A 27,497-nucleotide genomic window follows, 5' to 3' on the forward strand; every position below is an offset into this window, starting at 1 on the left:
GTCAAACTTACTTCTAAGAAAAAGTTTGGGTCAGAAGGAGGAGTTTGAAAGAGTTTTAACTCTTTATGGGCTGCGGGGTCTCCAGGTCGGCTTGGGGCAGTTCTTCTAGAGGCGTCCACTCAGGATCGGGTCCATTGAATCCGGATCAGGCCCTTGTGCATTCAAAAAGTGCAGCCTGGCACTTTTGTCGTTACTTACTTCTTCCTGTTGTTCCTTTTTCCTTCTCTCTCGGTCTCTCTCCCTCTCCTGGAATGAGCATGTGCTCAAAATGCATTCTGGGGGATGTAGTTTTGGGGTACTGGGAAGTTTCAATTTCCCTCGAGGGCTGAGAAGCCACTAACGCCAAAGAACAGCATCTGGGTAAGCTTTCCCTTCTGGGTGATGAAGAATGCTGTGTCACCTCGAAGCTTGCAAATCCCTTAAAAATGAAATTTAAAAAATGCACTCAAAGCTTCACCCAGCTAAGCTTTCCCTCCTTGGTGATGAAGAATGCTGTGCCACCTCGAAGCTTGCAAGTACCTTTAAAAATGATATTAAAAATGCATCCAAAGCTTCACCCAGCTAAGTTTTCTCTTTTGGTTGATGAAGAATGCTGTGTCACCTTGAAGCTTCCAAACGCCTTCTTTCTTTTTCTTTAATGGAATTTTTTAAAAACCCACACAAAGTAATCACAAACCTTCAGCCGGCCAAATTTTCCTTCTGGGTGATGAAGAACGCTGTGTCACCTCGAAGCTTGCAAACACTTCTTCGGGGGGGGGGGGTTGTTAAATAAAATTAAAGAAATACATACAAAGCAACCACAAACCTTAGCTTGAATTTAAAAGGTGCATTTGGCAAAGACGAAGGAGGCTTTCATTTTTGAGTCAAGTCACTGTTGCCTCTTCAGCCTCAGGAGTTAGGTTACCACAAAACTCAATCCAGAAGACTTTCTTTCTGTCTCTCTGGTGTAACAAAAAACTTTGCTGGAATTTAACCTCTTTCCTTTGTCTGATACGCTGAGGTTTGGAAAATCATCCGTGTCCAGATCAGGTTGCCCTTTGAGAATCCAGGATTAAATTCCCTTAAATAATCCATAAGGACGGTGCAGTCCTCATCAAGAATTCAGTAAAACAGAAGATGGAAACAGAAAGAGTTATAGCCGGTCCTTTTGATCGTAGCCCCAATTCAAAGGAAACCCACAGGGGTTGTAAAACCGAACAGACCCTTTTATCAATCCATCTTTGGCTCAATCAATATTGTGCCATGCAAGTTGTGAAAACAGAAATCCTTTCTCAACTGGGTTGTTTAAATGAAAATGCATAATTTTCCTCTCCTTCTCTGCCTTTCTGGGAAGGAACCATAGAATTTTACAGTGGGACAGTGTATTAGAGGCCATTTAGTCCACCCCCCACTTCAGGATAAAACACCGCTGGAAAGAATAAACAGAGATATATTTTTTTCAAAGTTCCCCTAGTATTTTCCAACACACACTGAGCCTAGTTACCTTTTAGAAAATAGAATCAAATATGTTTTAAAGACTGCTGAACGTTAAGCTTCAATTGAATATAAATCCATTCATTCATTCTTTTATTATATGTACATTGATGGTGCTATATAAATAAATAATAATAATAATAGTGTAATATAATAATCTGGGCATTTAGTTTGTTGCATATAAAGCTGCAACACAGTATATATTATGGTACATAATTAAATACTACTAATGAAATGAATATCTGAAGACCTTTTTATTCTCTCAGTATTTTAACACTTAATTTTAACTTAAATTTAAATTTTACTGTTCTAATTCTGTATTTTAATCTTATATCAATTTCTGCTGTGTGGTGTTATCCTGGTTGTGCTTTTTATACTGTATTTTGTATTTGTGTTTTTAGACTATTGGTTGTTTTATTATGGTTTTAATGTTTGTGAACCGCCCAGAGAGCTTTGGCTATTGGGCAGTATAAAAATGTAATATATAAATAAATAAATAGACCACCTTCCACTGGCAATCTAGTTTACGGAATATTAAACTCCAAATATAGTTTATAATTTTTAAAATTAATCTAAGGAATCAATTAATCTCCAGTTGCAACCAACTCTGCTGACACATTAAACTCTACTACTATATATTAAAAGATGGGGGATACTTGGCTCAGCAATACTACAAACGAGAAGGATCTTGGAATTGTTGTAGATCACAAGCTGAATATGAGCCAACAGTGCGATATAGTTGCAAGAAAGGCAAATGCTATTTTGGGCTGCATGAATAGAAGTATAGGTTCCAAATCGTGTGAGGTCCTGGTTCCTCTCTATTCGGCCCTGGTTAGGCCTCATCTAGAGTATTGCGTCCAGTTCTGGGCTCCACAATTCAAGAAGGAAGCAGACAAGCTGGAGCGTGTTCAGAGGAGGGCAACCAGGATGATCAGGGCTCTGGAAACAAAGCCCTATGAAGAGAGACTGAAGGAACTGGGCATGTTTACCTGGAGAAGAGAAGACTTAGGGGAGACATGATAGCACTCTTCAAATACTTGAAAGGTTGTCACACAGAGGAGGGCCAGGATCTCTTCTCGATCCTCTCAGAGTGCAGGACACGGAATAACGGGCTCAAGTTAAAGGAAGCCAGATTCCAGCTGGACATCAGGAAAAACTTCCTGGCTGTTAGAGTGGTACGTCAATGGAACCAGTTACCTTGGGAGGTTGTGGGCTCTCCCACACTAGAGGCCTTCAAGAGGCAGCTGGACAACCATCTGTCGGGGATGCTTTAGGGTGGATTCCTGCATTGAGCAGGGGGTTGGACTCGATGGCCTCGTAGGCCCCTTCCAACTCTGCTATTCTATGATTCTATGATTCTATATAATACAGCCATCCAGATGTCAGTGACTTCAATTCCCATCAAGATCAGGAATGATGGGAAATGTAGTACCACACTGCCAGGTTGGGGGAAGTTGGGTGCAGGAACAGAATTCACAGTGCAATGTCAGGCGTGTCTACTCAGAAGTAAGCCCCATTGAATTAAGTTTTTTTTTACTCCCAGGTAAGGAGTGCTAGGATTGCAGCTTTGATGAATAGATGTTATTGAATATTAATTTGATGATTGGTGATGGACTGATCCATGGGTGCTTCCAGAGGTGTTGGACTCCAACTCCCATCAGTCGCAGCCAGCAGGGGCACCTGGAGTCCGACGCCCCCGGGTGGGAGACCCAGGAACAGACCTTCCTGAAAAGAACTACGTTTCCCAGGCTGCTCTGCGGCTTCTGCGCAGCCGCGCTGCGTCCGGAGGCGGCAGCGGGCGAGCGAGGCGCAGGCATGGCTTGGCTGGGGCTGCAGCCGCGGCTGTTGCTGGCCCCGGGCTCCGCTCTGCTCCTCCGGCAGTGCCTGGCCTGCAGGAGCTACGCCAAGAAGCCCGGTGAGGCTCCGGGGGCAAGGAGAGGGAGGGAGGGAGGGATCGGTGGGCGGGCAGACCCCCTCCCCTATAAAGGGCCAGTTGGGCCAGCGCCCTGCTAGCCACAGGGGACTCCTAGATGACCCCTCGAGCAGGTAGGAAGCGCCTTCCCCATCGTTTCATTTTCCAGAATTATTGGAATACAGGTCCCATCATCCCCCAACTCGGAGCTCTCTGGATGGGTTGGACTGCAAGGCCCATCATTCCTCTCGAGGTGCTCTACTGCATGTCCCATCATTCCCCAGTCCGGTGCCTCCCGGAAGGGTTGGACTGCAAGTCCCATCATATCTCCCGAAGTGTTCTATTGCATGTCCCATCATTCCCCAACCCGGTGCCTCCTGGAAGGGTTGGACTGCAAATCCCATCATTCCTATCAGTGTGTTCTACGGCAAGTCCCATCTGCCCCCAATCCATTTCCTCCAGATGGGTTGGACTGCAAATCCCATCATACCTCTCGAGGTGCTCTACTGCATGTCCCATCATTCCCCAATCTGGTGCCTCCCGGAAGGGTTGGACTGCAAATCCCATCATTCCTATCAGTGTGTTCTACGGCAAGTCCCATCTGCCCCCAATCCATTTCCTCTGGATGGGTTGGACTGCAAGCCCCATCATACCTCTCGAGGTGCTCTACTGCATGTCCCATCATTTCCCAATCCGGTGCCTCCCGGAAGGGTTGGACTGCAAATCCCATCATTCCTATCAGTGTGTTCTACGGCAAGTCCCATCTGCCCCCAATCCATTTCCTCTGGATGGGTTGGACTGCAAATCCCATCATACCTCTCGAGGTGCTCTACTGCATGTCCCATCATTCCCCAACACGGTGCCTCCCGGAAGGGTTGGACTGCAAATCCCATCATTCCTATCAGTGTGTTCTACGGCAAGTCCCATCTGCCCCCAATCCATTTCCTCTGGATGGGTTGGACTGCAAGCCCCATCATACCTCTCGAGATGCTCTACTGCATGTCCCATAATTCCCCAATCCGGTGCCTCCCGGAAGGGTTGTACTGCAAATCCCATCCTTCCTATCAGTGTGTTCTACGGCAAGCCCCATCATTCCCCAACCCGGTGCGCTCTGTTAGGGTCGGAGTGCAAGTCTCGTCATTCCCCAACCTAGCGCTCTCTGGATGTGTTGACTGCAACTCCTATCTGCCCCCAATCTGGTGCGCTCCGGATGTCTTTGACTGCAATGCTTCAGTTTTGCTGTCACGACCTCTTAACTTTTATTTCACTCCAAGCCTTTTCTGCATTTTAATATATGCATCCTCTCACATACCTGCTAGGAATAAACACCCGAAAAAACGTTAATTACACCTTTCTTTTTGAAGAAGGGAAGTTTCTCGTCCTTATGACTGCAAACTGTCAAGCTTCCCGCCCCAAATCGCTGGATGTTTTTTCCACTTGGAACACCGCCCCTGCGTCCCCCTCCCACACAGCACCCACACATGCACTTTGCACATGCTCTATCGTGGATATAAACTCCCAAGGGATTCCACGCTGGATCTTTTTCTTTTCTTTTTTGTAGTGATGAAAGCTAAAGGAAAATCCTTGCCCAAAGACGCTTTCAAAGGCCCCGAGATCTGCAAAGACCCTGTGCTGCTCACCTCCCATGCCATGGGAGCAAACATCTACAAGGAAGGACCGGAAGTGGCGCTGAAGCCGGACTCGGAATATCCGGAATGGTGAGTGGCGTCACCACTCGGGCCTGGCTTTCTCAGTGAGTCGAGTTTCTGGTCCTTATGACCACGAGGAAAGATGTGGACATTTGTGAGCGGTGCCTGGCGGAAGCCCAGAAGCCTTTCTGGATGAGGAAAGGGATAAAAATACTATGTTTAGACAGAAAAAAGGCCTACAGCTTCCATGCTGGGAGTTGTAGGGCTCCCCCCTCCCCCCCCCCCCCCCGTCTAAGCATACCTAGAAATGCTCCCCAAATAAACAACGGAATACATCCTAGGTGGGTCTACTCAGAAATAAATCAGAGTTTTCGGCTGCAGTCCTGTGCGTGCCTGTGACTATGGAACGCAGTAGTGCCTGAGTAAAGGCAGCCTTCAGATCAGAGGCTGCCTTTCTTTGTGGTCTCATTGTTGCCTTCTTTTTTCTCTCTCTCTTTGTCCCTTCCAGGCTTTTCCAGATGCATCTTGGGCCCCCCAAGAAGCTGGGAGACCTCGATCCGGAGTCCCGTGAATACTGGCGTTTGCTACGGAAGCTGAATGTCAAGCAAAAGCAGAAACTAGCCAAGGTCTGGGCGCTTTGATCCAGATGGCTGGGAGACGGAACGCCGAGGCTTCTTGGAAGCTCTGGACTGCTTTATTATTCGGATTCTCCTCCTTCCTCTAGCGTAAAGGTTGACCAATAAACAGCCCTCACTTCTGCAGGGCGCATCGTACACCTTTCCTTGTCTTAAATCTTCACGGATCTACATCAGGCGTGGGCAGACTTCACGTTTGAAAGGGCAATCCAATGTGTGTTTACCATATTAGCTGGCTGGGGCATGCTGGGAGTTGTATGTATGTATGTATGTATTTATTTATTACATTTTTATACTGCCCCATAGCCGAAGCGCTGTGGGCGGTTCACAAAAATTAAAACCATAATAAAACAACCAACAGTTTAAAAACACAAATACAAAATGCAGTATAAAAAGCACAACCAGGATAAAACCACGCAGCAGAAATTGATATAAGATTCAAATATAGAGTTAGAACAGTAAAATTTAAGTTAAAATTAAGTGTTAAAATACTGGGAGAATAAAAAGGTCTTCAGCTGGCGACGAAAGGAGTACAGTGTAGGGGCCAGGCGGACCTCTCTGGGGAGCTCATTCCACAGCCGGGGTGCCACAGCGGAGAAAGCCCTCCTCCTGGTAGCCACCTGCCTCACTCCCTTTGTAGGACCTTTTTGTACGATTTCCAAACATGCATAGGATTGTAGTATTTATTTCTGCCCAAACATGCATAGGATTGTAGTATTTATTTCTGCCCAAACATGCATAGGATTGTAGTATTTATTTCTGCCCAAACATGCATAGGATTTGTAGTATTTATTTCTGCCCAAACATGCATAGGATTGTAGTATTTATTTCTGCCCAAACATGCATAGGATTTGTAGGATTTATTATACCGAATAAAGGTATAATTACATTACCTGGGTTTTGAAATTTTCCGCACGAGAGCGCCTTGTCCTTGCATTGTCAGCACAAAAAGTTAAAAGTGCAGGGCACAAAAAGACCAATTTGTGGAAAAGCAGGTGGTGTGACGGGGCAGACATTTGAACAGCTCTCTCCCTTCAAAGAGAGGAGCCTTGACATCCTCTCCAAATGACTCGAGCTACTTCTGCATTACCTTTTTTAACGGGGTAATAATAATACAAAAAAATAAAAAACACGCCAGCCTGTTGTAGTTTAACGCTCTTTCCGCCTGTATTTCAGCTTTCGGAGACGCGTTTCAGCCTTTACAACGGGGAAACAGCTTCGTAAGCCGTGAAGCCACCACCATGGGTGGCTGAGGGAAAGGTGGAATGGTGGAAGGCCACATTTAATCCACAGATGGGCTGGATTTAGCCTCCAAAGTTGAGGTTCCCCACCCCTGCGCTAGAAAATGTATTTAGTGCACAGGGTCCTCTTAGGGGTGGCTCCTTCCAAAACCGGGCATGGTGTTGTCAATGCATGGCAACGCATAGTGCTATACTAAACAGACTTGCCCAGAGTATCCAGCATCTGAGTTAAGTTTGAAGCCTTCCTCCTCAATAAGGCTTACTCCTGAGTAGAGAATTGTGCTGTAAGGATTAAGTTCCAGTTAACTCAATGGGGCTTCCTTACTCCTGAGTAGTCTTGTAGAAGTGTGTGCTGTAAGGCAACCACCCTATATCCACATACCTGGGAGTAAGTACCATTGAACTCAATTGGCCTTACTCCTGAGTAGACATCACTTTGTTGCAATCATTCTCTACAGCACACAAAATTTAACTCAATGGGACTTCCTTACTCCTGAGTAGTCTTGTAGGTGCTTGTACTGCAAGGTAACCTTAAGGAATCATTTGTATGCTGTGTGAGTGACTGTGCTTTCAAAAAGCCCTCTGCAAACCCAGTTTTAAAGGCATCATGATGACCTTCAGGTATGTTTTTGTTTTCATCAGTTTCTCTAAACTTTCAATCTCAGATCCTCTATCTCTCAGTAGAAAGAGAGATACCCACATACCTGGGAGTAGGCTCCATTGAACTCAGTGGGGCTTACTCCTGAGTAGACTTCGCTTTATTACAATCATTCTCTACAGCACACAAAAATTTAACACAAGGAGACTTCCTTACTTCTGAGTAGACTTGTAGGGGGTTGTGCTGCAAGGCTGCAATCTTGCAACCATTTACTTGGGAGTAAGCGCCATTGAACGCACTTGGGGATTACTCTTGAGTAGACATCGCTTTATTGCAATTGTTCTCTAGAACACGTGAACAAAGATTATAATATATAATAACATTTTAATATAGTAATATATTAACATTATTATTGATATGCTCATTAAATTATATTGCATATCATATTAATATACAGCATTATATTAATCTAATTATATATTACTGTAATATAATATGATGATAATGATAATAAGAATCCAATATTTCCTAGGTAGCACAAAAAGGAATCAGCCGTTCTCGCCTTCCAACAACGAGCTTGTCACTCTATACTTTCTCCTATCTCTATCGGTGCCCTTCTCGTTCCCTCTATATCCCCGCTCGCCATAGAAACAGGGCCAAGGGAACCATAGAGTTCACCGCCTGGTGGTGTAGAGCGCCGCCGTCCTTACCCATGCCCAGTGCCCACAGGGCCACGTTCCCAATGGAAACCGGAAATGGGCGGCCTGAAGGCGGAAGTACTGCCCAAGGTGGGGTGCTGCCCACTGAGGGGCGTGGCCTGCAGGAGGGAGGGCATCAGGTGGTGAGAGGAAGAGGAGGAGGAGGGAGGAGGAAAAGCAGGTGAGGAAAGAAAGGGGGGTATTTGGGGGAAGGGGGCATGAATATGGGGGGGGGCTAAGCTTTATGGGGGGCTATGAATGGGGGAGAGGAGGAAGGACCAAGGAAGTAGCCCATGTTGGCGGGAGGGGACCTGAAAGAGATTTGGGCGGGGGGGGTTGAACCTGGGGGGGGGAGTTATTTTGGGGGGGGGTTCCCTGTGTGTTTGTTGGGGGGGGAGGAAATTATTGTGGGGTTGACAATAAATATGGAGGAATTGGGGGGGGCTGTCCTTGATTTGTTCCGGGGGGGGCATTTGGGGGAGGGAGAACCAGGTTGTGGGGGGGAGATATAAATATAGGGGTAGTTTGGGAGGGGTTGTCACTGGGGGGGGGGAGACCCAGGAAAGGTTCTTTGTGGAGGGGGGGAGACCCAGGAATGGTATTGTTCAAAATGATGGGGAGTCTTCGGGGGGGGGTTAATTTTTGTGAGTGGGGTGAAATGATTCCTATTTGGGGGGTGTCCCAGGCTTCAAATGTGGGTGTCTGTATGGGGGGGGGAGAATCAAGGGAGGTGCTGTTTGGGGCAGGGGTACAAACGTAGGAGAATATTGGGGTGGGGGTAATTTTAGTGGGGGGGCTGAGCTCAGGTGGAGAAAGGAAAGACCCTGAGAAGAGGCTGATTTGGGGGGGGGGGTTGTTATGTGAGAGTCAGGATGAGGAATGGAGGTAGAAGGTACAGAGAAAGGGGTGGGGGCGAGGCTGATAATGGGGGGGGAATTTTCCTAGATCTGGTTTTTGGGGGGGGACCTGGTGAAGGCAAGGGGGTCAGGGTCTCCGGGAGGGCGAACGACCTGTTTTTTAATGATGGGGAGCATCTCATTATTTTAGGGAGGGGGGGAAAGGATCCTCTTAGAGGAGCAGAGAGATCTGGGTTTTTGGGGGGGTGAAATTAATGGGGGTCAGGCCAGGGGTGAGATAGGTAAAGGGGGGTGGGTGGCTGAAAAAGGGAGGTGTTTTTAGAGAGTCTTAGAAGAGGGAGGGTGTGTGTGTGTGTGGTTATCCGAGGTGGGGTACTTGGGGGCTGGAAATGGGAAGGAAGTGGGAGGGGGGGAGAAAGTGGGGTGTGAGCAGAGAAGACCTGATGGAGACGTAAGAAATTAGATCTTGGAACACTGGGATTGGGGGACGCCATATTCAACGTGTGGGGGGAACCCATGGATGCAGGTATGGCAGAGAGAGGGGGACGTTTCCCCTTGGGGGGTGGGTTTCAGAGGATCCCCCTGGATTGGGTTGGGGGTCTCCCTGGAGTGTGTGTTTATGGGGTGGGGGGACGGTGTTGCATTCTGGTGGGTGTGGTATCTGCAGAACCAGCACCGGTGTGTGCGTCCTCATCTTTTTCTGCATGCGTCTTGCATCACCATCCTTTGCAGGGATACAGAGAGAGAGAGAGAGAGAGAGAGAGAGAGGACCGCAGAGACGATGCTGAAGGTTCTGGAACCCCTGTTCGGAGGAATGGGGCTGCCCTACCCCGGCGAACAAGGGGAGGGGGACGCAAATAAATAAAAACTCTCCCGCTCTCCCCCAAGAAAATACCCTCTGCCTAGATTGCAAAGGTGCACAGATCATGCACATAAATCTGCAATTTCGTCATGGGGCAGATTGGACATTTCCAAAGGCGTGAGACCCCCTGCGTAGATTCGTTGGGGTGGTGGCGGCAGGGTGGGCGAGGGTTTGGTGGGGGAGAGAACAATTAATTCCTTTAATTGCGTTCCCTCCCCTTTCTGCAGCAGGATTACAGCGAAGCAAAGGATGCGTTTTGGAAGTCCTTTCCTCTGACCGGAGAGAAAATGGGTGCGTGTGTGTATGGGTGCGCATGGAACACATGTGTGTGTGTGTGTGTGTTTCCGAACCAAGAGAATCCAGGGGTGGGGGGGGCGGGTGTTCAAAGGCATTTTAATCCAAAGCCCTTTCACTGGTGCAGTGTTGATTTTTCTCTCTTCGAATGGCCATAGTGCAGCTTCCTTGCACGTGTTCGCTAGAGCTTTCGTCCCTTCTCGGTGAGTCCCTGGAGTTAGTTTTAATTAAGTGTTAGTTGAACGTGTGAAGCTTTACCTTATATGGAGTCAGCCCAGAAGAGCAAATTATAACTTGCATCAACACAGAGTGAAGACGTGGCTCTTTAGGCAATCATCCCTGACTAATCGTGGTTTTATTGGCATATTTGTTTTGTTCTTTTAAATCAAGTTTCTAGTCCACAAGGCTGCAAAGATCAGCACTTTTATATATATATATATATATATATATATATATATATATATACACATATATATATACATACATACATGCATACATATACATACACACACACACACACACAAAAAAAAAAACGGGGTATATAGTGGATAAATACATGGATATTTGGTCTGCATTTCTTGAATATGCATAATTCTCCGCCCCCCCTTTTTTTAATGAATGGTGTATTCGATTGGGGGGGGGGAATTGACATTCCTGTGCATGTAATTCTTTATTTTTATTTTCCCACGATTTGTTTTCTGTTTTGTTAAATTCACAATAAAAGGAGGAGGATAATAATAATAATTAATAATAATAATAATAATAATTAGTAGTAGTTGCATTTCTCCGGGCAGTTTACGAAAGATTAAAACTTTAAAAACAATATACAAATATAAAACTATAAAAACATAAATCAGACAGTATACACAAAGACAACATACATCTAAAATCAGCCATTGAGCTGTCAGCCAAACCTAAAACATGTCTGGGATCGATTAAAAAAATTAATTTATTACATTAATTAATCATTAGTTGAACATGTAAAGCGTACCTTGTACCAAGTCAGCCCAGAAGATCAAAAATTTCTAGCATCAACACCAGCTGAAGACATTTCTAGTTAGACAGTCAGCCATGTCAATAAAACCCATGGTTTTATTGGCATAATTTTATTGTTGTTGGATTAAATCAAGTTTCTAGTCCACAAGGCTGAAAAGATCAGCATATTGATTTTATGGTTATTTATTTATTACGTTTCTATACTGCTCCATAGCCGACGCTCTCTGGGCGATTCACAAAAACATTTTGAACAGTTTAATTCTGTATTTTGATTTCCCCTAAACTCGCCTTTTTCTTTTTAGACCATTAAGACAGGGTTTGTTTGTTTTTAAAAAAATAGTTTAAAAAATAAAATTAGAGGGCCTTCTCTGTGGTGGCCCTGTAATTATAGAATGATTTCACCGACGAGGTGCACCAGGCGCCCACGTTGTTATCTTTCTAGCGCCAGGTTAAGACCGTCCTTCAAGGCATTTGGGAGCATATAGTGTGTTTTTAATCAAATCCTGGTTTTGTCTTACGATTGATTGCTTAAAGTTGTTCTTAGATATTTGTTGCCTTGAGCATGTGCTATCTGTTTATATCATAGAATAGAAGAGTTGGAAGGAGCCTCTAAGGCCATCTAGTCCAACCCCCTGCTCAATGCAGGAATCCACCCTAAAGCATCCCTGACAGAGGGTTGTCCAGCTGCCTCTTGAAGGCCTCTAGTGTGGGAGAGCCCACAACCTCCCTAGGTCACGGGTTCCATTGTTGTACTGCTCTAACAGTCAGGAAGTTTTTCCTGATGTCCAGCTGGAATCTGGCTTTTTATGTAAATAGTTTTATGTAAATGGTTTTACACTTGTATTTTACTGGTTTTTAATTTTTGCAAACCGCCCAGATTGCTTTGGCTATGGGGTGATAGAGAAATGTAATAAACAACAACAATAACAATAACAACAGATTACAATTATTCCATTAATCACACCAGTTACCAACATCACATCAAAACATTTTACAGAACCCCTTCAGAAACTGGGCCTACGAAAATACATCCACACCAACATTTAGGAAGTATTCCCACTTAAAAACAGGTTCAATAGTCAGGAAATTCCTGAATCAGTAAAAGACAGCATTGACTTGGCAAAGCCCGTCACGTCCGTCTAGAAAAAACATCATGAGCGAGAAAAGAGAGATAATAATAATTCTTTTCATTTATTTACAATCTCAGTCCACATCCAAAGATTTCAGAGTGGTGAACAGAATAAGAACCACCATGTTGAAATCATTGATATTTTTTAAAAAAGGAACAGAAACAGAGTTAAGATAAAACTAAGTTTTGATCAATCATAGAATCCTTGAGTTGAAAGGGGCCTAAAAGGCCATCGAGTCCAACCCCCTGCTCAACACAGGAATCCATCCTAAAGCATCCCTGACAGATGGTTGTCCAGCTGCTTCTCAAATGCCTCTTGTGTGGGAGAGCCCACGACCAACCTAGGTCACTGGTTCCATTGTCGTACTGCTCTAACAGTCAGGAAGTTTTTCCTGATGTTTTGTTGTACTGCTCTAACAGTCAGGAAGTTTTTCCTGATGTTTTGTCGTACTGCTCTAACAGTCAGGAAGTTTTTCCTGATGTCCAGCCGGAATCTGGCTTCCTTTAACTTGAGCCCGTTATTCCGTGTCCTGCACTCTGGGAGGATCGTGAAGAGATCCTGGCCCTCCTCTGTGGGACCACCTTTCAAGGACTCCTAATCCCACAGCCTAGAATAAACACAGCAAAAGCAGACCGCAACTACGGGGGCCAGATGCCTGGGGAAAGGAGCATGCGTTCGCCTGAAAAGATGATGGCGTGGGCGTGTCTGACTGGGATTCCTGTTCGTTTGTGGATCAGTTCCCGCCGCTATCCGAGCCTCTCTGAGCGTATCTCTTTAACACCCCACGCTTTCCCCTGGCCCCTTCTGTTTCTCGTTCCAGTGCCCCTCGGCACCTGTTTCCAAGCAATGACCTCCAAGGCTAAGAAGCGGGTGGTGCTCCCCACGCGCCCCGAGCCCCCCAACACGGAACATATTCTCGAGGATGTCCAGCGCGCCCAACCCAACGACCCCGTCTTTGTCCTCCTGGCAGAGCCCAGCGAAGGTAACCAGGCCCTGGATTCGTTTCGCCCCTGCGCCGTGTGGTTTTGTAAAGCGAATGCAAAGAGAGGCGGGGAATCCGGTTCTCGATTGAAAAGAATCATTATGGCTCGGATGAAGACTTGCGCAATAGAACGTACATAAACAAACACTGTGCCGGTTCAGACAACACACCTAGGCTCGGTTAGGCCGGTAACCCTTTTGCAGCAGACAGTTAGCAATGTGAGCAGCTCCCTGCAGGTAGAAAGCTAGCATGCCAAGAGGCTGATCCACACTAAAACCGGGAGACCCCGGATTCAAATCTCCACTCAGCTATGAAGATCACTCGGTGACCTTGGACTGAGAACTCGGTTTTTATCTCTGACTGGTCTACCTCAGAGGGTTGCTGTGAAGGTAATATGAGATAGGGGGCGGACTCCCTCCCAAAACCCTTCAGTGGAAGAGTGGGCTTAAAAATGGAATAAATAAGAATATATAAATATTGATGCAATGTAATAAGTAAGTATAAATATTGATATGCTCCAATTGGAGATGTTAAGGAATACGTCAATTTACAAGGTCTTAAAATTCAGATGGGGCCTGTTCAGACAACACGCTAAGCCATGGTTAGGCGTTAGTGAGCGTGTTTAAACCGTGGTTATGTAGCGACCATAGTTAGGAAGGGTTCACAAGACATGCCAAGCCATGGTTCACATGACAAACTGAGCCATAACCTTTAGCACAGAACGCTTAACCACTGTGGGTTAGCCTGTCGTGTGAACAACGCCAGTGTCTAATATAATAGATTGCGTCCAGATTTTAGGCTTTTAAATGATGGCGTCATTTTAACCTTTCGTGTTAAGTTAAAAACAACTTAAACAGGATAAAACAAATCAATAAAGCAACGCAACATAAAACAATATATAACAGTATATCAATATTAGTAATAAAATACATAATAAATAAATAACCTTCCATCAGACATGAAGACCTAAAAACAACGTGTCTGATATTTGATTCAAATGACAGACACCATAATCAAGAAAACGTGATACGGTATATTATGAAGGTATTCTGTTGTCTTCTCCTTTCGTTCTCATGTAAGGGAGTGGTTTAGCCCAAAAGCAAATTTTCAGAGTATTTTTCTTTCTCGATTTACTTACTCATTGTAGTAGGGTGACCCTATGGAAACGAGGACCGGTCTCCTGTATTTTTAACGGTTGTATCGAAAAGGGAATTTCAGCAGGTGTCGTTTCTATACATGCAGCACCCGGTGAAAATCCCTCTTCATCACGACAGTGAAAGCTGCAGGAGCCCTGCCTAGCCAGATTCAAAAGGGGGGGGCAGGGTTCCTGCAGCTTTCACTGTTGTGATGGAGAGGGCGTTTCACCCGGTGCTGCATGCCTACAAATGACACCTGCTGAAATTCCCTTTTCTATGCAACTGTTAAAGATACAGGAGCCCGGTCCTCCTTTCCATAGGGACACCTTACCTTGTAGGATCATTCATAGGCTCCATTTTGAGCCTATGAATGATCCTTCTTGCCGCTGTAACCGTAGATGACAGAGGTGTCGAACCTCTTCTAGTCCGAGGTCCGGATTCTTGGGGGCTGCAGTCTGGGGTGGGTGGGGCCAAAGGCAAAATGGGGCGGGGCCGAAATAACCAGCGCCTTTCAGCTTAAAGCTCTTATTGCCTGTCGGCAAGGCGTTAGGAGAGGCACTGGAAAACCACGAAAGGGGGCTGGGGCCAGAGAAAAAGGGAGGGCAGGGATCCCAGGCGGGTGGATTTGAGCGCATTTTATCTCTCTCTCTCTCCTGTTTCTGCCCGCATTCAGATTTGCCCACCCCAGCCAAGAACGAAGACCCGGAGGCCAAGCGAGAACGCCTGTACCGGCTGACCCAGTCCTACGTAGAGATGAACCACCGCCTCCAGAAGGCCTGCAGCCTGCTCAAGGAGAAGTGTGAGGAGCTGAAACTAGCCGGTGCATCTCTGGAACAGGGCATCCTCGAGATGAAGCAGAGGGCCTTGTGAGGACGCCTCGGGGAGATGCCCGCAGCCAGCCAGGAAAGACACTCATAGAGGAGTCGGCAAGCATTCCGCCCCACCTCCCTCACCCACCCCCTTTCAGGTTCGTGCCATGCTTGCGTCGAAACAGACTCGCCACCGCCGCGACGTGATTTCAGCATGCGTAGCTACACCGTTTGAGCGCCGCCTGTGTTTTCGTGTTTGCGACCGTGCGCCCAAGCCCGCTGCCCGCTACAAGCCTCTCAAAGGCCGACGCCTCCTCGCCGCGCTCACCTCGAAATGCCTGACAGTGTGGCTCGGCTCGCCCGCCATTTTTTCCCCCCCTGATTCGTGAGGTTCGCCCCCCCGGTTCTGCGCAGATCCGACATACCTTTTGCTTTTGCCATACAGACATTTAAGACAGGACAGCTCCATCGGGGAATCCGACGGGCGCGTTCCCCGGAACCTGCGCACCTGGTCGGTCCGGGACAAGGGGGAAGTTGACGGAGGGGGGTGGGCGGGTTTGATAGCCGCCGTTGCTTGCTCGCTATGACGACTCCACCGCTCCGTTACGATTTCTCCCTCTGGTACTGCATGGACGACGACTCCATCGCCACTTCCATCTGCCAGATCCTAACGGCGGAAGGCTTCCGGGGCTACGTGGAACACCAGGACCAGGTGGCGGGGCGGCCGCTCGTGGCCTCGGTGATCGAGATCATCCAGGCGAGCCGGGTTGCCATCGTCCTCTTGACCCCCCGCTCGGTGGCCGACGCGTTCTGCCAGCGCATCGTGGAGTGGAACCTGGACCACACAATCCACCAGGAGGGGACGAAGCTGATCCCAGTTTACGTGGACGTCAAGCCAGAGCTGATGCCGCTGGCGCTGAGGCACCTGACTGGACTCGAATACGGCAGGCCGTTCTTTCGGCAGAGGCTGCTCGCCAGCTTGCAAAAGGCCCGGCAGCCAGCGAGGCCCCCGCGCCCGTCCGGCCTCACCGGTGCTAAAAGCAGAGTTGGCTCGTAATGGACTTGAGAAGTGATTGGAGGCAGCGTCTTGGTTGCCGCCTTTCGAGTATCACCAGAATCATGCCGGGTTCATTTGGTGTTTGACGTAGGCCCCATCGTGACGTGGGTTGGTGACCGTGAACAGATCCCAGTAGGTTTGTGCCAAGAGCTGATATGTCAGAAAGTCTTTTTCAGTGCAACAGAGTTTTAGGTGTTCCGGGGGGGAGAGAAGGGGATTGGGGGGGGGGGTCGTTTTGTCCTTTGTCTGGTGGGGCGGGGGTCGGTGTCAAGAGAGAGAGAGAGAGAGAGAGAAAGCCGCGTCCCAAGACTGCTGATTGTCCCATTCGGTTTAATTTAAAGAGCTGTTATTAAAAAGCAGTTTTTGGACAAAACTCTCGGCTGCGTGGGCTGTCTCCGTTTCAAGTTCCTGGGGCAGGACCTCACCTTTTAGGGGAGGTGCGGGTCCGTCGGACCGTCCTTGAGATGCAGCGTCACGGAATGTTCACACACACACACACACACACACGCACACCAAAACAAGGGGGAAAGTTTGTCATAGTATTAGACCCTACCAAAAATGCCCCCTACGAACAAACAGGGTTTACTCATTAACACCCACCCGCTACTACCGTACCGAAAAACAACAACCGAGAGCCTTGCGGCACCTTAAAACAGGGGTGGGCAACTCACAGCCCGCCAGATGTTTCGGCCTACAATTTAGTGCTGAGTGCGGCTGATGGGAATTGTAGGCCAAAACATCTGCCTGGAAGATGAACGCTTTTATTCCGCCATAAGCTTCCGTGGACTGTTAACCACTGCATCAGACGTGTGGTGTCTTACTGAGTTTTTCAGGTTTTTATGTGGTACCTATGTGGAGGTGTAGGGGGTGGGTAGAGAAAATTGCAAACAGCGGTGTCAGAAGGCAATTACGAACACGAGAAGAGCCCTGCTGGATATCAGACCGAGGGTCCGTCTAGCCCAGCACTCCGTTCACACAGTGGCCGACCAGCTGTAGACCAGGGACCTTCAAAGCAGGACATGAGCACAACAGCACCCTCCCGCCCATGTTCCCCAGCAACTGGTGCTTTGATTGAGGGAACAGCAGTTTAACATGCATGCCCTGGTTGGGATGAAACTGGCAGGAAACTGCCTAATTGTGTACGAGGATTTAATGCTTGTGCCTCATTGAGCCCTTTGACTGATTGACGGAGACTTAAGCTGGAATCCTATACCCACTTCCCTGGCACAAGTCATGCGGCACTCAATAAGACTTACTTCCAAGTAGACCTATCTAAGATAGTGTCGGTTCCACTCCACCTAATCATCAATAAAAGGATCTCAATTTTGAAGCAACCCGTTGTCCTCCTTTCCCATGATAGCAAGTTCATACATTTTATGTTTCCACCCTGCAAATAAAGGGTAGCTGAAATTCCCCATGGTTTAGCATAATTGATTATTGCTGTCATTCCCCTCTAATACTGAACTCAGGTGATGAGTGCTGATAGAAATCAAGCATAAAAGGTGTAATCAGAGCATGCAGCACCTAGTGAAATCCCCTCTTCTTCGCAACAGTTGCATACAAAAGGCATTAAAAGAAAAGCTGCAGGAGCCCTGCCCTCTTTTGTAGGGTGACCCTATGAAAAGGAGGCCGGGGCTCCTGTATCTTTAACAGTTGCATAGAAAAAGGAATTTTGGCAGGTGTCATTTGTATATATGGAAAACCTGGTGCAATTCCCTCTTCATCACCACAGTTAAAGCTGCAGGAGCTATACTAGAGTGGCCAGATTTAAAAGAGGGCAGGGCACCTGCAGCTTTAACTGTTGTGATGAAGAGGAAATTTACCAGGTGCTGCATGCATTCAAATGACACCTGCTGAAATTCCCTTTTCAATGCAACTGTTAAAGGTACAGGAGCCCTGTCCTCCTTTTCATAGGGTCACCCTATCTTTTGTATCTGGTCAAATACATACAAACGACACCTGCTGAAATGCCCTTTGCTGTACAACTGTTAAAGATACAGGAGCCCTGTCCTCCTTTTCATAGGGTCACCCTATCAAGCCTGGAAGCCTGCCCTACCTTGCAGGGTTGTTGGTTCAAGCTCCTGCTTGCCCCAAAGTCTAAGGTGTGCATCTGTGTATGGAATTCGAAGAGGTCTCGGGCTGCCCATACCGTCTCTCTGCTCCGCAAGGCCTTTGCATTGTTGTGCATCAGTGGCTTAGGAAGCAGACTGGCACAAAGGATCTGGGCCATGCCGCACAGCAGCGTCTTTGCAGTTTGCACGGGACAGAGGAAATGGAGAGAAAGGAGCCCGTGGGTCTTAGCAGCAGAGTACCTGCTTTGCATGGAAAACAGCCAGGTTCAATCCTTGGCATTTCCAGGAAGATCTGAGAAAGCCTTACTTCTGAGTAAACCAACGGTCACCAGGCTGCAGCAGAGGGAGGGGAGGGTGGGAACCAGGGCCATTCCACCAACCCTGCTGAAAAAACACTTGACTGTCTTTTTCCTCTTCCCTCCCCATGCCTTTTTCCTCTTGTATCATGGTTTGTTTGTTTTTTATTTGTATAAAATTGTAAACCTCCTGGGGTCAGGGAGCATCTTGTTTTTTAATGATTGTGTACATAAGCCGCTCTGGGAGCCATTTTTTGGGTGAGAACCAGGCTACAACTATTTATATATATTAACATTATTTATTTTATTACTTAATTAAGGCAAATATTTTGATTTATAGCTATATTTATTATTTATATATTTATTTAATTTGTTTATTTAAGGCATATACACACACAAACATACATACATATATATGCTTTAATTATTTATATATATTACCATATTTCTTCGATTGTAAGACGCCATCGATTGTAAGATGCACACTAATTTCAGTACCACCAACAGAAAAAAAGCTTTGATTCTAAGAAATAATAAATGTGCCTGCGATTCTAAAGACGCACCCCGTTTTTAGAGATGTTTATATGGGGGGGGGGGAGTGCGTCTTAGAATCGAAGAAATACGGTAACATTATTATTTAATTGGGGCAAATATATTTATTATTTATATATTTTTTTAATTATATATTTTATTTATTTATTTAATGTTATTTATGTTATTTATATATTTATAACGTATGTTATTTATATATTTATTTTATTTGTTTATTTAAGGCATACACACACACACACACACATATATAATATGCTTTGATTATTTATATATATTAACATTATTTAACTTGGGTAAATATATTTATTATTTATATATTTTATTTATTTATTTAAGGCATGTATGTGTAACACACATATATATGCTTTAATTATATAATTATTATTATTAGCACCATCAGTGTACATAGTAAAACAATAAAATTGCAAGACTTACAGTCTAATTATATATATATATATATAAAACATTCTAATATATATATATATATATATATATATATATATATTACATTCTAATTATAAGAAATATATTATAATAAATATATTTTATTTATTTAAATTATTAGTTTTTCCATTCATTGATTTAATTAAAGCGCGAAGATTAAATTAATTAAGATTAATTAAAGCTTAAATGCATAGAAATAAGGGAAAACGCCCGAAGGTCAAGGCGGTCGCAGAGCCACCGAGAGGCGGCCCTAGAGCGTCGCGCGTTTTCCAAGGCGGAAGCCAGGCCAGCGCCCTCGCAGACTCTATGGCGGAAGAAGCCTGAAAGCGCCTGGCGGGGAGGGGGCGCCGCTCTAGCCGCCGCGCTCGGTGGCGCGTCCTCCGAGCGGGGCGCCTGCGCAGACGGCGTTTTCGGCGGTTCTCCTCAGGAGAAGCGGCGGCGGCCAGCGGGTGGTCGGGGCTGAGGCGAGCCGAGCCGAGCCGGGCCCTCGCCTGCCTCCGCCATGGAGCTGGAGGCCTCCGACGAGGCGGGCGGCGGCGGCGGGGCCGAGGCCAGTGCGGGGCCCGTCACACCTGAGGCGGCGGCGGCGGCAGGAGGCGGCGGAGGGTGGGGGTCTCCGCTGGACCCCTTAGCCGGGGGCGAAGGCAGGCAGGCAGGTGGGTCTTTTCCCCTCAGGACGCGGAGGAGGGCGAGGAGAGGGGGGCAGCGGGCCTGTGGGGCTCCCGCCATCCTCCCTTATGAGCAATATTAGCCATTAATGATGGTGATATCTGCGTGGAGGGAGGGAGGGAGGGAGGGAAGGAGGGGGGAATAAGGACAGGGGGGGCTGCAGGGAAAGACAGGATATCAGGGGGTCAATGGCCCTGGGGACAAGGTGGGGTGGGGGGCAGCGTTATTGGCAGTATTAGGGATTGATAATGGCTGTAATAATGAGGTGGGGGGATGGGAGGGGGGCTGGAGATAAAGACAGGATAGCAGGGGGTTAAGGGGTTAATGACACCGGTAATAATAATAGGGGATAGGAGGGAACGCCATTCATAGCATGATGGGCAGTATTAGGGATCAATAATAGTGGCAATAATAAGGTGGGGGTTGGGAGGGGGGATGGTGGGGGCGCTGCAGGTAAGGACAGGATATTAGGGGTTAATGACACTGGTAATAATAGGGGATAGGAGGGAACGCCATTCATAGCATGATGGGCAGTATTAGGGATCAATAATAGTGGCAATAATAAGGTGGGGGTTGGGAGGGGGGATGGTGGGGGCGCTGCAGGTAAGGACAGGATATTAGGGGTTAATGACACTGGTAATAATAGGGGATAGGAGGGAACGCCATTCATAGCATGATGGGCAGTATTAGGGATCAATAATAGTGGCAATAATAAGGTGGGGGTTGGGAGGGGGGATGGTGGGGGCGCTGCAGGTAAGGACAGGATATTAGGGGTTAATGACACTGGTAATAATAGGGGATAGGAGGGAACGCCATTCATAGCATGATGGGCAGTATTAGGGATCAATAATAGTGGCAATAATAAGGTGGGGGTTGGGAGGGGGGATGGTGGGGGCGCTGCAGGTAAGGACAGGATATTAGGGGTTAATGACACTGGTAATAATAGGGGATAGGAGGGAACGCCATTCATAGCATGATGGGCAGTATTAGGGATCAATAATAGTGGCAATAATAAGGTGGGGGTTGGGAGGGGGGATGGTGGGGGCGCTGCAGGTAAGGACAGGATATTAGGGGTTAATGACACTGGTAATAATAGGGGATAGGAGGGAACGCCATTCATAGCATGATGGGCAGTATTAGGGATCAATAATAGTGGCAATAATAAGGTGGGGGTTGGGAGGGGGGATGGTGGGGGCGCTGCAGGTAAGGACAGGATATTAGGGGTTAATGACACTGGTAATAATAGGGGATAGGAGGGAACGCCATTCATAGCATGATGGGCAGTATTAGGGATCAATAATAGTGGCAATAATAAGGTGGGGGTTGGGAGGGGGGATGGTGGGGGCGCTGCAGGTAAGGACAGGATATTAGGGGTTAATGACACTGGTAATAATAGGGGATAGGAGGGAACGCCATTCATAGCATGATGGGCAGTATTAGGGATCAATAATAGTGGCAATAATAAGGTGGGGGTTGGGAGGGGGGATGGTGGGGGCGCTGCAGGTAAGGACAGGATATTAGGGGTTAATGACACTGGTAATAATAGGGGATAGGAGGGAACGCCATTCATAGCATGATGGGCAGTATTAGGGATCAATAATAGTGGCAATAATAAGGTGGGGGTTGGGAGGGGGGATGGTGGGGGCGCTGCAGGTAAGGACAGGATATTAGGGGTTAATGACACTGGTAATAATAGGGGATAGGAGGGAACGCCATTCATAGCATGATGGGCAGTATTAGGGATCAATAATAGTGGCAATAATAAGGTGGGGGTTGGGAGGGGGGATGGTGGGGGCGCTGCAGGTAAGGACAGGATATTAGGGGTTAATGACACTGGTAATAATAGGGGATAGGAGGGAACGCCATTCATAGCATGATGGGCAGTATTAGGGATCAATAATAGTGGCAATAATAAGGTGGGGGTTGGGAGGGGGGATGGTGGGGGCGCTGCAGGTAAGGACAGGATATTAGGGGTTAATGACACTGGTAATAATAGGGGATAGGAGGGAACGCCATTCATAGCATGATGGGCAGTATTAGGAATCAATAATAGTGCTAGTAAGGTGGAGGCTGTGGAGGGGGACTGCAGATAAGAATATTATTATTATTAATAATAATAATAATTTCTTACCCACCTCTCTGTTTGGATCGAGGCGGGGAACAGCAGTAAGTATAAAATACATAAAACTGTTAGGGAATTATTAACCCTGCAAATAATATGGGATGGGAGGGGTATTGTGTGTGGGGGGGTGTGCCATTAATAGCATTAGTGGCAATATTAGAAATTAATAAGTTTGGTGATGATGATGATAGTATGGGGGCTAGGAGGGTGGACTGAGGGCCTGCAAATAATGGCAGTATTGGGGAATTGATGCTACTGGCAATAATATGATTGTGTGGATGCCATGAATAGCATTATTAGCAGTGCCATAAATTAATAATTTTGAGGGTAATAATAATGTGGGGGCTTGGAGGGGGGTTGTGGGGACAGTATTAGGCTATTAGGGATTAATGGCCCTGGTAATAATGTGATTGTGGGGCTGCCCTGAATAGCATGAATTGGCAATACGAGGAATAAATGTTATTGATAATATGGAGGATGGGAAGGGGGGGGTTTGCGGGACTGCAATTAGTAACGTTATGAAGAATACTGGAAATGAATAACACTGATTATTAATAGCCTTCTTAGTAAAGGTAATGCTGCTAATTAACCATATTGCTGATGACGGCAATGTGGGGTGCTCTGGAGAGGTTGTGGGGCTGTTATTAGCGGTATTAGTAACGCTGCTCATTCATCTTACGGATGAACCTGCGGTGTTCTGTGGGAGAAGGGAAGGGTGCCATGGGACTGTCATTAGCCATACTCATAACTATTAACAATGTTGTGATCTAATCCTGATAATAAGATGCCTTGCTATGGAGGATGGTTGGGGGAATTGTGGGCCTGTTATTTATTTATTTATTGCATTTTTGTACCACCCAATAGCCGAAGCTCTCTGGGCGGCTCACAGAAATTAAAAGTGTTAGTAATCCTGCTAATATTAACGATGATAATGATATGGTGTGTTGTGGGTGGGAATCATGGGGGATTAACAGCATCAAGAATACTATTCATCAGCAATATTACTGATAACTGCGTTGTGCTTTGGGGAATGCTAGGAGGAATTGTGGGCTTTTTAATAGTTATTCGTTATTAAAAGATTGCGATTGAACCCTGGCTATTATTATATTTGTTGCGGAAACGGTAGAGAGAGTGAGAGAGAGAGCTCAGGGCTCTTATCAGTAGTAATGTTAATGTTCATGGATCATAATAATGATTCCTGAGGGTGCCCAAGGCAGCAAAGAGTGGATTATTATTCATCAAAATAAACACGTAATAATGACAAATGATAACGTGTGCACGTTGGGAGTGGATTTTAAAGATAATTCCAGGGCTGTTATTACAATATTTGCAATATATTCTGGGAGAATGGGTGCTGTAGTGACCAGGGTTAGGACTCTTAGGTATTATTCTGTAATTATTCTTTGGGAGTATGGTAGAAGGCGTTGTGGAACTGCTATTAGTATTAGAAGTAATATTAGCACCAGTAATGGTATGTGCTTGGGAGAATATGTTGTCAGTTGTGCGCTGAGGGAGTGAGGGTGAATTGTGGAGTTATTAGTGAGTGTATAGGTGTTAATATTAACAGCTATAATATTTGGGAGTGTGTTAATATGACAGCCAGCGAGAAATGCTGTGTTACCTATTATAATTTTGTTTTGAAGTGTGTGTGTGTATATATGTGTCAAGGGAGATCATGAGAGGGGGGAAAAAACAGAACTGTTATTAGTAGTAAGATTTCTTAGCTTGGGCGAAATTGCAGAAGGAACTGCTGGGTTATTAGGTACTACTAGAAGTAGTAACACCAATATTAAATAGACACCAATATTAAATATCAGTGTAACTAGTATAAGAACATCAGAAGTGCCCTGATGCTGGATCAGACCAAGGGTCCATCTAGTCCAGCACTCTGTTCACACAGTGGCCACCTGTATGATAACCAGGAACTCACGAGCAGGACACGGTGCAACAGCACCCTCCCACCCATGTTCCCCAGCAACTGGTGCACACAGGCTGACTGCCTCTGTTACTGGTGTTAGCACAGAGCCATCAGGGCTAGTAACCATGGATAGCCTTCTTCTCCTCCAGGAATTCATCCACCTCCCTTTGAAAGCCATTCAAATGGGTGGCCATCACTACATCTTGTGGAAGTGAGTTCCATAGCTGAACTCTGTGCTGTGTGAAGAAGTCCTTCCTTTCATCTGTCCTGAATCTCCCACTCATCAGCTTCATGGGATGACCCTGCTGGGTTCCAGTATTATGGGAGAAGGAGAAAAATGTCTCCCTGTCCACATTCTCCACGCCGTGCATAATTTTGTCCACCTCCATCATGTCTCCCGTCAGCCTCCTTTTCCCCCAGCTGAACAATCCCAGCTGTTGTCACCTTCCCTCCTAGGGGAGATACTCCAGCCCCTTCATCATTTTAATTGCCCTTTTCTGCACTGTTTTCTAGCTTTAAACTAGTATCAGGAGCCATTTAGGGAAATGGTGGTGTGATTTACACAAGGGAGCATCTGGGGTGGGTGGGTATTAATCATGATGGATCTGTTGTAGTGATATATTGGAGGAGGTGATGGGTTGTTTAGCTGGGAAGAATCCTGGAGAACGAATCACAGGGTGATGCTGGTGATGCTTCCATAATTAAGTGTTGATTCGGTGGGGGAGGAGTTTTGGGAAAGGACGGGGCAGGCAGATCTGCAAGGGGAAATCGGGGGCGCAGGGTTTGTTTCAAATGAGAAGCGGTGTATAAATATTGCCGATAAATTCATAGAATCATAGAATAGTAGAGTTGGAAGGGGCCTGCAAGGATTCCTGCATTGAGCAGGGGGTTGGACTCGATGGCCTTGTGGGCCCCTTCCAACTCTGCTATTCTATGATTCTATGATAATAAGGAGAGGCTGAGCAGGTGGGGGAAATCCGGGCAGCCGGGGCAGTGTTAGAGGGAAATTGATGGGTAGGGGGTGGGTAAAGGAGTTGTGGGGGTATGATGGGATGGAGCAATAGCAAATGGAAGGCAGGTTATAAGGGGGTTATGGTAGAATGCTGAAGTGGGGGATCTGAGAACTAGTGAAAACATTGGGGGTCTGGCAGAAGGGACCCTACCTCCAGGCCCGACACTGGAATTTGTCTTGATGGGAGAAACCTCAAGGGGGGGTGGGGAGAGAGAATATAGTGCTAAGGGTAGGAGGGTAAAAGAAGAGACAGGTGGTGGAGCTGTAGCAGGAGGCAGGCAGCGTGTGGGTGCGCAGGCTAGTAGGATCCTCTGAGTTGAAAAGAGGACAGCCATGTCACCGAGGTGGAGGCGGAGGCGGAAGGAGAGGGGGAAAAGCCGCTGCGTTGTTTGGGGGGAAACAGAACGCTAGCATGAGGAGAAGGTGACTGAATACCATAAATGCACACACACAAATAAATCCGTGGGCGCTTCCCCCTTCCTTCCCACATTAATTAACTTGGCCCTTTGCTCTTTCTCTCTCTATCTCTCCTGCAAAAGAAGCTCTTTCTCCTCTCTGCCTGCCAGTTCATCAGGGAGCTTAAAGATGATTTTGCTCCTTGCTCTCCAAATGATGCTTTTCTCCTCACCACCACCACCCTCTCTTTGGAATTTATTTTTTAACACTCGAGCAATTCTCTCTCCGCCCTCCCCCAGGAGATGTTCCCATCCTTCCAAAACGATCCTGCCAGGAGGAGTCTGGGACCTGGGTTTATTACACTCTGCAAGCTGCCGGGAATGTTAAAATCAGGCCTGTCAAGTTTCAAAAAAAGGCTTCCAGGGTAAAGCTTCCAGATGGAGGAACGCTCCTGGAACAACCATGAAAAAGGCATTTTGCAGCCCTTCTCATTTATGCCTTTTTTGGAGAAAGGTAAAAGAAACGCCAGAGGATTCAAATAGGAAACAACATTATTTGGACCCCCTACTCAGCTTCCCCCTCTCCTATAAATTCTGTCCCCCAGGCAGTGATGAAAGCCTCTTACTGGCCTTTTAACCAATTTAATCTCGTTAAATTTAAATAAACTTCAATGCGACCAAAACCTCTGTCGAGCTGACCTCTTTCTTTCTTTTTTGAGCGTCTGCAAGAAGTCTAAAAGACCTTGCCATTTTTTTAAGCATCTCTCTCCCGCCCACTCTCCCCCAGAAAACCATTGGAAGGAGAATCCATCTTAGTTACTTTCACAGTAATACACCTGATCCAGAACAACCTCAAACTGTGAAAGAACTCACAGCCTCTCCACAACTAAAAATAACATGCAAGACTTAAAAATGACCCCCCCATTAATATGAGTCATTGGTAACACCCTTTAACCAGCATGTGAGAATGAGGATAAATCAAGGTTGTGTTGTTGTCCCCCACATTCCCCTGTCAGTGTACGCATGTGGGCGTAGCTGGGCTTGAAATTGTGATCATGTTGATAATGGTACCAAGAAAGGGCTCCATTTTAGATACATATATGTGTGTGTGTGTGTATGTGTGTGTACATACGATCTTTGAAATTTTCATTTATGCTTACTACACCGCTGCCTGAAATACAGGAGTCCCTGTATCTTAGCTTATAAATTCCCAACACATGTCCTGCTTTGTGGGTCTCTGGTCAACGGCTGGTTGGCTGCTGTGTGAACAGAGTGCTGGACTAGATGGACCCTCGGTCTGATCCAGCAGGGCTCTTCTCATGCTCTTATGCTGTATGGAACTCACTACCACAAGATGTGGTGATGGCCACCCATTTGGATGGCTTTAAAAGGGGGTTGGATCAATTCCTGGAGGAGAAGGCTATAAAAGGCTACTAGCCCTGATGGCTCTGTGCTACCTCCAGTATCCGAGGCAGTGAGCCTGTGTGCCCCAGTTGCTGGGGAACATGGGTGGGAGGGTGCTGTTGCACCGTGTCCTGCTCGTGAGTTCCTGGTCATCATACAGGTGGCCACTGTGTGAACAGAATCCTGGACTAGATAGACACGCGGTCTGATCCAGCAGGATTCTACTGATGTTCTTAATATTGGTCAGGAAGACGGCACTGATATAAGCCAATCCCTCCCTGCGT

The 27,497-nt window shown here is 46.6% G+C and overlaps 3 protein-coding genes across 4 annotated transcripts in view; all 3 read left to right on the top strand.

Annotated features, from left to right (window-relative positions):
• The first annotated feature begins 3,259 nt into the window (after positions 1-3,259).
• Positions 3,260-5,807, top strand: MRPL54 (mitochondrial ribosomal protein L54). Its single transcript, XM_063147031.1, has 3 exons — positions 3,260-3,388; positions 4,947-5,103; positions 5,543-5,807. Exons 1-3 carry the CDS (start codon positions 3,289-3,291, stop codon positions 5,673-5,675), a joined length of 390 nt encoding a protein of 129 aa, XP_063003101.1. The 5' UTR covers positions 3,260-3,288; the 3' UTR covers positions 5,676-5,807.
• A 2,509-nt stretch (positions 5,808-8,316) lies between these two features.
• Positions 8,317-15,728, top strand: C23H19orf25 (chromosome 23 C19orf25 homolog). Of its 2 annotated transcripts, none has more exons than XM_063146915.1 (3): positions 8,317-8,387; positions 13,166-13,327; positions 15,137-15,718. In XM_063146915.1, exons 2-3 carry the CDS (start codon positions 13,192-13,194, stop codon positions 15,331-15,333), a joined length of 333 nt encoding a protein of 110 aa, XP_063002985.1. In that variant the 5' UTR covers positions 8,317-8,387; positions 13,166-13,191; the 3' UTR covers positions 15,334-15,718. The 2 variants fall into 2 exon arrangements, with proteins under 2 accessions (XP_063002985.1, XP_063002984.1); XM_063146914.1 differs by lacking the exon at positions 8,317-8,387 and adding an exon at positions 10,151-10,216 and having other exon boundaries at positions 15,137-15,728.
• A 4,467-nt stretch (positions 15,729-20,195) lies between these two features.
• PIP5K1C (phosphatidylinositol-4-phosphate 5-kinase type 1 gamma) overlaps positions 20,196-27,497 on the top strand; it is a 43,269-nt gene continuing 35,967 nt past the window's right edge. Inside the window, exon 1 of the mRNA XM_063147356.1 lies at positions 20,196-20,349. Coding sequence (XP_063003426.1) covers positions 20,196-20,349 — 154 coding nt within the window. The remainder of the gene's footprint in view (positions 20,350-27,497) is intronic.

Source organism: Elgaria multicarinata, chromosome 23 (assembly GCF_023053635.1).
Source record: "Elgaria multicarinata webbii isolate HBS135686 ecotype San Diego chromosome 23, rElgMul1.1.pri, whole genome shotgun sequence".
In the NCBI taxonomy this organism is placed as follows: domain Eukaryota; kingdom Metazoa; phylum Chordata; class Lepidosauria; order Squamata; family Anguidae; genus Elgaria; species Elgaria multicarinata.